Below are 10,549 nucleotides of genomic sequence, written 5' to 3'. Positions count from 1 at the left end.
CCCACAATAATCTAAAACATGGCAATCCGTGTTCCTGTTTATAAATAATTCTACTCTTTTCAGGACTATGTATCGATGTAAGTTGAGACCTCGCAAATTGATCAAGACAGCCGATAAATTTATCAAGAGAAGAATTTGTGCCATCCAAGTATTTCTTTAGATTTGACTGTGCACTCTCAACTTTATTTGTAGTTCGTTGTCCAAAGTTGAGATGTTGATCGGTTGATCGATTCATACTGAGACAAACATTTCCTTATATTTGTTTAACCAAACTTCATCCAGATAATTTAAAACATATGTAATTATATAAATGTTATTTATCTATAAATATAATCTAAAATCATAAATAATTAGTAAGAAAATAAGAAGATTTGTACCTTGATGTTTCTCAACATCGATTGGGGTGTTTTGTAGTTTTTAGTGTACAATATCCATGTTGGAGAGTCAACAAGTATAGTCCATATTAAATGAAAGGATTTCCACTCATCGTCTAACTTCAGTGTACCCCTCCAATGCTTTCTAATATTTTTCAGTAATGTGTCATCTACAAACTAACTGAGTGGCATCGGGGAAAACTTGTTGGCATGCGATTACCAATTCCCTGTCTATCGCTATAACACGTGGGTGCATGCACTTGTCTAGTGTGGACTTTAGACACGTTAACAATCAATTATAGCTCTCCTCCTTTTCATTAATGATGAAGGCAAAAGTTATGTTAAATGTCTTGTTGGTTGAAGTTGTACCAACAATCTGAACAAAAGGCATACAATATTTGTTGGTCTTGTATGTTGCATCTATAATCAAAACGTGTGGAAATGTTTTCCATATATTCAACGAATGTGAATGAACAAAGAATAGATTTTCCAATTCATTTGAAATATAGTTTACGGAGAACTCCATAACAAAATGTTTCTCCATTAAAATTTCCACTAGAACCTACATTAAAATATTGTTAGTTAATAAAAATTCAATATATAAATTAAATTTAAAGTAATACTTGTTGGATATACAACCTTCATTGGAGTTTTTCCGAAATTTCTGGACAAGCGAAGCTTGAGACGTGCATTGTATATGGTTTTTAGTGTAGAAAAATTATTCTCGTCACACTCCTTTAATATTGAGAGTATGTCATGTGGCTTAAAATTCTGATTAGTCAAGTCAACAACCAATTGGTTCTCGTGTTCTTTCAACCGACTAGCAAAAACATGTCCCTCCATATATTATGCAGGTGGATGATTATGTTGATCACATATCACCCTGAGGGTCCAACCATCATATTTTTTGATATGCGAAACTACCAATTGAAAGTTACTATTAATTTTTTAGGTGCCAGAATTTTTAATTTTTGCTTTACTTTCGTATTCACGATCACGATCACAAATAAGTGTGATATAAGACACCACACTATTTTTATCTGTCTTTTATCTTCTCATCATGATGACCAAGAGAGAATGCAATGTTTTACACCCATTCCATCAACTCATTACGAGACTCAAACACATATTTAAAAAAATATATTAATAAATTTTTACACAATGATAAAAAAAATGTTAATATCATGATAAATATAATATCAGCTAGGTAGAAAACGATGATGTTGCCGTCATGTTTTCAACGCCTTCATTTGAATTATTTCCATTCGGTTTCCATAGTTTTTGTTAAGAACTGTAGAAAAAAAAATTATAAAAATTAAAATTATATATGAAATGTTGATTTAAAAATAAATATGATTTATAAAAAATTTAGTGTAAAAAACGTGATAGTCCAAGTTTTACTTCAACCCATTTTATTGAAAATGTGTTAGCACATCTCGTAGCCCAATTTTAAAACTCAATCTAGTCTCTGTATAAATAAAAAAAAACTCCCTAAAATTAGTTAGCCACCGGTCCAAAATAGATTGCCTCTTTTATCTCTCTTCTACTTTCTCCACACTCTCACAGGAAGTCACTACTCTCCATTATCTCTTACCGAAATGAACGTCATCACGACAAACCACCACCATCAAAAAAGACGAACCACCACCGTCGGATTGACTCAGTGGAATGACAATCAAAGATGTCGGAACGACCTTTGCCTCCATCTCATCAGACCTCTGCTGCTCATCAGACCTATGTTCCCGTCGACCACTGTCGTCGTCTCTTTCCCTCCGCCAACTCCTCCGATTCTTCATTTATATAGAATACTTCAACGAACTCCATGGCTGTTGCCATCGCATATGGTCTTGACAAGAACGGAGGTGAAAAGACCATGGTGGTGGAACTTTTGATGTCAGCATTTTTACAATCAACGAAGGCATTATACTTGTCGGAGCGACAATGTCAGCATCAGAACTGGTATTCGACCATGGTCGAAAATTCTGGTATTTGACCATGATGATGGAACCTCCGATTCTCGATAGAACTGTCCACTCTCCACTCTCCACTCTCCCACTCTCATCGCCGGAACACTCTATTCTTGACACTTATATGTATACTCGTCGGTATACCACCGTCGGACCACCAGTAGCGGTGAAGGTGGCGGCATTATGATAAATACTTCAAAAGTTAATTTCAGATTTAGAATATATTATTTATCTTGATTTTTGTTTGTTCACTGTTAACTTGTGTTATTGGCTTATAAATTAAGAAAATTTTTAAACAGGTGATTAGTGATTGATTATGAACAAGTTTTAGTATAATCAATTTAATTCTTATTAAAGACATAGTCTTCAAAAAATGGTTATTGGTTGCTTAATTGAAATTTATGTTGGTAAAAAAAACAATTTACACTAAAAGAAAAAGTTGAGGTGGATATAATTATTATCAATATCGTATAGTCAGGTTTGAAAAGTGTTTGAAATGCAATGAGTTTGATTTGAAAGGTAATGTTGTCATTTTGTTTTTTTGCAAAGAGCTAAATTATAAATTATCCAAATATGTTTCCTGAAATTTTTGTTGAATCTTCAAAAATCTATATTTCCAATACAAAAAGCTATTTGACTTTTAAATTTGGTGTTTAAGAGTGTATAAAGGATGTCTATGTTTATTAGAATTTTTGTTACAATCCATTCATTCTTTATTTTCAAAACACAATGTTTTTTATTAAAATAGTAGTTATTTCGTATGTGAATAACAAATGAATAACAAATGAAGCCGATATTTTCCAAACATTGTTTTCTACTTAGCGTTGAAGATGCTATGTTTTGACTAGGAGAAATTAAATATTCTTTTACATTTTATTCCAATTTATCTTTCTACCCTATCAAATGTTAACATGTATTATATTTAATTATACATTTAATGAAATTGATAATCTTTTAGTCCACTTGCTACCATTTAATTTAATATGGATAGGAAGATAATAAGAATAAAATATAGAAGGATTTTTAATTTCTCTTTGACTAGTCAGCATCTAAATGTTTTGGCTTTAATTATTATTTGTTGTCCTAGTAATTAGTTAAAAGTATGGGATTTTCTAATATGTGCCCTACCGGCACATATAATAAGAAACATTAATTATGAAAAATATTACCATAATTAAATATGAAATGTATTTATTATGGAAATTATTAATGTATCTCCCATTTAATTATGGTGATAATATTTTTAATTAATGCATTTCATATTTAATTATGGTAATATTTGTTTTTTTTTTTTGGAAACGGAAAATATCATTAAAAGACCACACCCTAGCAAGACGCTAGGGAGGGCAAATAAGTACAAGCAGGAAGGAAAGAAATTACAAACACAAAAAAGGATTGATACACCAATCAATCCATTGAAAATTACAATGCTCTCTCCTATATTTGATCCATAGAAACACTGTGGATTTCACCAAGTCAGCCACCTTAACAGGAGAGATTCTTGATTTTTTGAAGACCCAATCACACCTTGCTTTCCAAAGGAGCCATGCCGTTCCGTAACAGATACTGATGAAGCTTTTTCTCCTTTTTGTACATGTCCCCCACTGCGATGAAAACTTCAATAATTCCTCCACAGATGCGAGTTGAACATTAGGGATGTCACACCAACGGAACACCCAATCCCAAACCTGCACAGCCATTGGGCATCGAAGGATCACATGGGATGCATCCTCTTCTGCAGTCCCGCAATAGGTGCATAGGGGTAATCCAGTTGAATACCTCGTTTGAGTAGAGCGCATGCGGTTTGTATTCTGTCTAAATTTGCCCTCCATATAAAGCATGTCACCTTTAATGGGATCTCATGAATCCATCTTAAGTGAGTCTCCATCGATGGTATGTTCCAGCAATCAAATTTAAACCTGAGAGCATCGACATGAAAAACACCATCACTAGATAAAGTGCACCTCCACTTATCTCTTCCATCCATAAGCTGATAATCACTGACTGTGTTAGTGAGCATATTAACCTCACTAATCTGATCCACCATTCTTGGAGTTGATTTCCATTCCCAGTTCATGGTACCATGCTGTAGACGGTTACTTATTTTACAATGCTTATGGCATTCCAGTTTGTATGCCTCTGGGAAGAAATCCTTCAGCGTTGAGCCACCAATCCATTTGTCAAGCCAAAACATAGTCTCATCTCCTAATCCAATTTTCTTTATTATTACTTCATCAATGTCAATTCCAAATTTTTTCAATTCATCTTGCACTCCGGCCACTCGACTCCATACTCCAGGTGGTGTTTTCTTACAGATATGTTGTGCAGGTTTGCCATGAAGATTGTGAATTCCTTTAATAACTTTGCTCCATAAACCTGAATTGTCTACTTTGAGCCTCCATATCCATTTCGTAATTAGTGACAGGTTTAGAGCCCTGAGAGACCCCATTCCTAAGCCACCAGTCTCCTTAGGAGCAGTCACTGATTGCCATGCCAACCAATTGATCCTTTTCTTCTCATCCGTACCTCCCCAAAGAAATCTTCGTCTTATGCTTTCCAATTTCTTGATAACACCTGTAGGAGCAACAAACAACGAAAAATAAAAGGTAGGGAGGCTGCCCAGAACAGCCTTCGCTAATGTTAGTCGACCCCGAGGGATAATGTTTTAGATTTCCATATGTTCAAATGGGATTGGAATCTTTCTATCACCGGCATCCAATGTCTTTTGTACTTCATGTTCGCCCCTATAGGTACTCCAAGATACGTTAATGGAAAATCAAACGGTTGACATCCTAGCAGCTCCACCAATCTTGATACTTCCTGCCGATCCACTCCAATTCCAAATATCCTTGACTTATTAAATTTTACTTTCAGTCCCGAAGATACATGGAAGCACCTAAGTATTCTTGCAAGGTTTTTAATATTGTCATCACTCCATTCTCCTATAAATAGGGCATCATCTACATATAACAGATGTGAGATGCGTACTTCACTGTTAGGGACTTGCATCCCTCTGAAGATACCTTTCGCACAAGCCTCTTCCATTACAATATGCAACCCTTCCATCGCTATTAGGGATAGGAATGGAGATAAAGGATCCCCTTGCCTTATTCCACGTCCCATTCCAAATTCCTTAGTCGGGGACCCGTTAACTAAGACCGATAGTGTTGGGGTTTTTAAGCAGCTTTGTATCCATCTCCTCCATTTTTCACCAAACCCCAGTTGCATTTGTATGTGGTCCAAATATTTCCAATTGACCGAGTCGGAGGCTTTATTAAAGTCTACCTTAAATAGTAGCATCTTTTCATTCGATTTTTTTGCCCATGAGTACATTTCATTGATGATTAAGGGTCCTTCAAGTATATTCCGACCTTCAAGGAATGCCGATTGTACATCTCCGATACATCCACCAATTACCCTTTTTAACCTACTAGATAGTAGTTTTGCTATGATCTTGTACATGTAACCAATGAGGCTTATCAGCCGGTAATCCCCAACTATGAGCGGGTCCTTCATCTTCGGGATAAGGGTAATAAATGAAGCATTACATCCCCTGCTGATGTCTCCGTGTCTTTCAAAGTGTTTGACCACATTCACTATGTCATGCTTCATTGTCTCCCAATGCCGTTTTATAAGTTTGAAGGAGAATCCATCAGGGCCTGGGCTTTTTTCATTTCCACATGCCCAAATTGCCTCTTTTATTTCTTCAATTGTGATCGGGACTTCAATACTTGAGCTTGCCAACGGGTCTAAGGTAGTGAACCGGGAGCTGAAGAACTTTGGTCTGGATGGCCACCTTTCTCAGAATTTCTCTTGATAAAATCTGAAAATCTCAGATTTAATTGCTTCTGGTTCAGTAATCCATTGGTTATCAACAAGCAATCCTGCAATCCTGTTCTTTCTCTTTTTGTTATTAACAAAACCATGAAAGAAGGCTGAATTTTCATCTCCATCAGTTACCCACTTAATCTTCGCCCTTTGTTTAATATCGTCAACCAAGAACCTCTCCATTTTTGCTATTTTTTGAAAGTCGGACCTCCTTTCACTTATCTCATCTTCCGAAAGCATTAGCTCTTCTGCTACAGGTCAATCTCATGAACACTTCTTTTTGTATCCTGTAATTCTATCGCTTCCTTAGGTTGATCTGTAGCTCTCCATATTTTTATCCCATTTTTAGATACTTCAGTTTCGCCATCATGTACATATCTCGCACACCGTACCCTTTAAATTCACCCCAGGCCTTTTTAACGACCGCATCAAAACCTTCTCGATCGAGCTAAGAATTGAATAACCGGAATGGGGGTTTCCCAAAATCCGGGAAGGAAGTTTGGAGTATTATTGGGCTATGATCTGATAGCTCTCTTGGGAGGGCAGTGACTGAGGTAGACGGGAAGGAATCTATCGAGTTTGCTAAGCTTTATATCAGTCTGGCAAAAGTAAGTATATCTGCTCCCCCCCTCCCCATTCTGATGTCATGAAGACCTGCTTCAGAGATGAATCTATTGAAGTAGAATGCAGAGGAGGGAAAAAATTGAGAGTTAATTCGTTCATCTCGTCTTCTAATTGTGTTGAAATCCCCAAATAAAACCCATGTTCCTGGTCTCTCCTTCTTCCAATGTAGCAACTCTTCCCATAGTCTTTTCTTTTCAACCGGGTCGTGAGGACCATATACATTGGCAACTATCGTATCCCTTGGAATCCCTTCCCAATCACCAATGGTTATCAAGAAATGATTTGATTTGATTACTTCCCTTACCTCAAAAATGTTCACGTCCCATATGCTCAACAGCCCACCTGATCTGCCAGACGACTGAATTGCAGAAAATTGAAATTCATCTGAATCCCAGTAACCATGTACATCAATAGCATCAGTGTTTGTCAATTGAGTTTCTTGGAGTCCCAGGAATGATATCTTATTACGCATCTTAAGTCGTTTCACCCAACTGACTTTGTGCACCTCGCCGATTCCCCTCACGTTCAAGCTGAGACAGTTCATTGAGGGACGAAACACTCACCTTCTTCTCCCATGGCTTCATGAAGGATAGGATTATCAGGGCTAATGTCAAATCCCAATTCCTTTCCTAATTCAACAGTTTTGACAAGTTCCGATGCCTGGGGGGTTTTGGGGAGTTTCTTTTGTATTCTCGCATTGTTGTAGGGGAGGGGTATTAAGGTCAATTTGGTTACCTTCAAAATTGGCAGGTGGGGATTCTGGAAGGGGAATTGTATGAGGTAGAGGGATATCATCTTCTAATTCCATCAACGGGATGATATTGGGAGTTAAATCATCGCATTCCACGACTCGTCTCCTTTTCCCATTGGATCTGCCCACTTTAAACGTTTGGGTTTCGTTGTTTATTCCGCATGCAATTGGAGAAGGGAAGGGCCCAAAACAATTAATTGGTGGAAGCCCAATGTCTGGCCCATCATATACTGAGTTTGGGGTGGTATGAGTTACACGACATGTTCCATCCACGTGGCAAGATGGGTGAACCGTACCATTAGCAATAGAGTTAATCCGGAGTGTCGATTCGTCTGTCTTTCTCGATGTCTCCACACATGTCGGTTCCCCATGAGACTCTTCGTCTTCCATCTCTGTCTTCTCAGAATCATTCGCCGGAACCCTAGAATTTTCCGGTCCTTGCGCTTCCGTTCCACTGGATTCAGGTCGTATCTACCCCTCTTCCATTTCATCGTTTTCTTTTGCCCTCTGAACCACCTCGTCAGTTTTCTCTTTGATACCTGCCGACTCAACATAATCTTCAGCATCATCAAATCTGAAGGGGAACCAGTCTTCATCGAATTCTATGATACCCAGTTTATATACTTTCCTTTCAAACGCAACACGGATTTCATCATTTATACGAGCTTTCCTGGTGGTGAGTAAGCCGATCTTGACGTGCGAGAGATCCACTCTGTGGGGAATGTCTTCAAACGGAGCGATTATCATCCCAAATCCTTCCGTAATCGTTTGAAAGTTGCGTTGCCCCCAAAGACGCAGGGGAAGACCCACTATTCGAATCCATGCCACACGATCTCCATGTGTCTCCACTTTGTCCCCCCATCTAACCCATTTAAGATGCTCCTTCCACCTATACTCTTGTTCCATGAATTCCTTGGCAGTCACCGAGTGATCGAATAATAATAATACCACTAATCCTCCAATATATTTTACTTCAATACAAGTTTCTCCCTTTGCATGGAGTAGTTTGGGCAGGTGACCCAGGTGATCTAATAAAGTTGCTTCACCAACAAGTGAACACTTCCTCAACCAACTGAGAGTGGTCAGGTCCTGGTGGAGGGGGATGGGTGTCGGAGGTGGTGGGCCAGGGGGATGGACAGATGATGTGTTTTCCGGTCTCACTACGTTGGCATACGACCGATGGTCGCGGAGACTGCATCCTGTCCTCATCCCATTGTTTTTGGCTGCGGCTGTCTGTCCAACATTCAATCTCCTGGATTTCTCATTGTAGTCTTGATTCCTTACCATTTCTTTCCTCTCATGCAAGGCGACATTAACCGCAAGTATCTTCCCTCTAACTTTAGTACCATTCAATCTTCTTTCCAACTCCTTGTCGTTCTTAACCCCTCTGAATCTGATGAACGCGTAATACTGTCTGTTTTTCCCGGTTTTAGACCCATGTATACATCCGATAGGTTTCCATATTCCTCGAAGGCTTTCCAGAGCTCTCCTTTCGCCGCTTCCTTTGGTAGGTTTGTAACAAAGTACGTGGTCTCCTGTTTGTTTACTGGTTTTCTCCTCCGGCGTACCATCGTCCAGTTGTTCTCCATCGTTTTGAATACGGTTTATATATATATATATATATATATATATATATATATATATATATATATATATATATATATATATATATATATATATATTGGTAATATTTGTTATAATTAATGTTTCTTGGGCACATGTTAGAAAATCCTAAAAGTATTTGGCCCAAAGAAGAGTTTTTGTCCAAAAGAATGTTTTTAAAAAGAATATTATCAAAAACATTTACTAATAGGTATAGTTTCAAATTAAATTTTTAAAACTTTACGTCTTTAGTAACTATTTATGCTGTTCCTTTAACTATATAGATATTTTCTTTTGTAATTTTTTACAAATAATGTTTATCAATTTTCTTTAAAAACATGATTATAAACAACACCTTTTTAAATCTCTGTCAACAATAAATATTTATAAAAATCAATAAATAAATATTTACAAAAATCAACAAACTATTTGTTGCGATTTTAATGGTATGGGTTGATTTTTATAAAGCATAAAATTCAAATTTTTTTCTTGTCATTTGACTTGACACCCCATTGTAACCTTACAGTTCCAATGGTCTGCTCCCTGCCTTAGCAGGATGGCTGATATATCTCTAGTAAGAGCTCTGAAAGCGGGTTCTAGCCCAAGATCAAGAGGTCGAGATTTCCACCTCCATTCATAATTTGTTCCTGAAATTCTGTCAGAGACAAAACATCTTTTCCTGGATTCCAATTCAAATAAAGAAGGGTATTTTGCTTTTAGACTCCCACCCTATAAGAAAGCTCGTCTAATCTTCTCCGGTTCGTCCACCACTCCTTTTGGAGCTTTAAATAATGATAAGTAGTAGGTAGGTAAATTACCAAGTATTGACTTTATTAATGTTAATCTTCCACCAAACGAAAGTATTTTCGCCTTCCAAAGAGAGAGTTTGGAGTGAAATTGCTTAATGATCGGCTTCCAGTTTTTAACCAAACTCATATTGGCACCAACCGGAACTCCAAGGTAATCAAATGGAAGAACCCCAACATCGCACCCCAACAGGTTTGTCCAATTTGCGGTTTCTTGCGAGGTAGCACCAATAGCAAATACCTTTGATTTGTGAAATTAACTTTTAGACCAGATGAAATATGAAAGCATCAGAGTATGCACGCAAGGTTCTTAAGGTTATCTCGAGACCAATCACCAATGAACAACACATCGTCCGCATAGAATAGATGAGATAGTGATGGTCCGTTGCCCGAAATTTGGATTCCTTTGAAAATCCCTTTATCGCAGGCAGATTTAATAGCTACACTTAATCCCTCCATAGCGATAATAAATAAATATGGCGAGGGAGGGTCACCTTGCCGGACTCCTTTAGTTATTGAAACTTCTTTAGTTGGAAAGCCATTTATGAGAACTGAAGCCCTGGATGAATTTAAGCACCCCTGAATCCACCTCCGCCA

At 37.5% G+C, this 10,549-nt stretch overlaps 1 protein-coding gene across 1 annotated transcript; it reads right to left on the bottom strand.

The window, feature by feature from the left end:
* Window positions 1-666: 666 nt before the first annotated feature.
* Window positions 667-1,217, bottom strand: LOC111895020 (uncharacterized). Its single transcript, XM_023891107.1, has 2 exons — window positions 1,014-1,217; window positions 667-936 (listed from the first exon to the last, which is right to left on the bottom strand). Exons 1-2 carry the CDS (start codon window positions 1,215-1,217, stop codon window positions 667-669), a joined length of 474 nt encoding a protein of 157 aa, XP_023746875.1.
* Window positions 1,218-10,549: the final 9,332 nt, after the last annotated feature.

The sequence above is a fragment of the Lactuca sativa genome, chromosome 5, assembly GCF_002870075.4.
Source record: "Lactuca sativa cultivar Salinas chromosome 5, Lsat_Salinas_v11, whole genome shotgun sequence".
NCBI classification, from domain to species: domain Eukaryota; kingdom Viridiplantae; phylum Streptophyta; class Magnoliopsida; order Asterales; family Asteraceae; genus Lactuca; species Lactuca sativa.
The sequence above is the reverse complement of the archived record's forward strand: the minus strand, read 5'-3'. Positions and strand labels throughout refer to the sequence as shown.

Coding starts and splice junctions, on each gene's coding strand:
- LOC111895020 (XM_023891107.1), bottom strand. CDS start 1,217: ATGGAGGGACATGTTTTTGCTAGTCGGTTGAAAGAACACGAGAACCAA. Junction 937..1,013: donor TCGGAAAAACTCCAATGAAG/GTTGTATATCCA, acceptor ATTTTAATGTAG/GTTCTAGTGGAAATTTTAAT.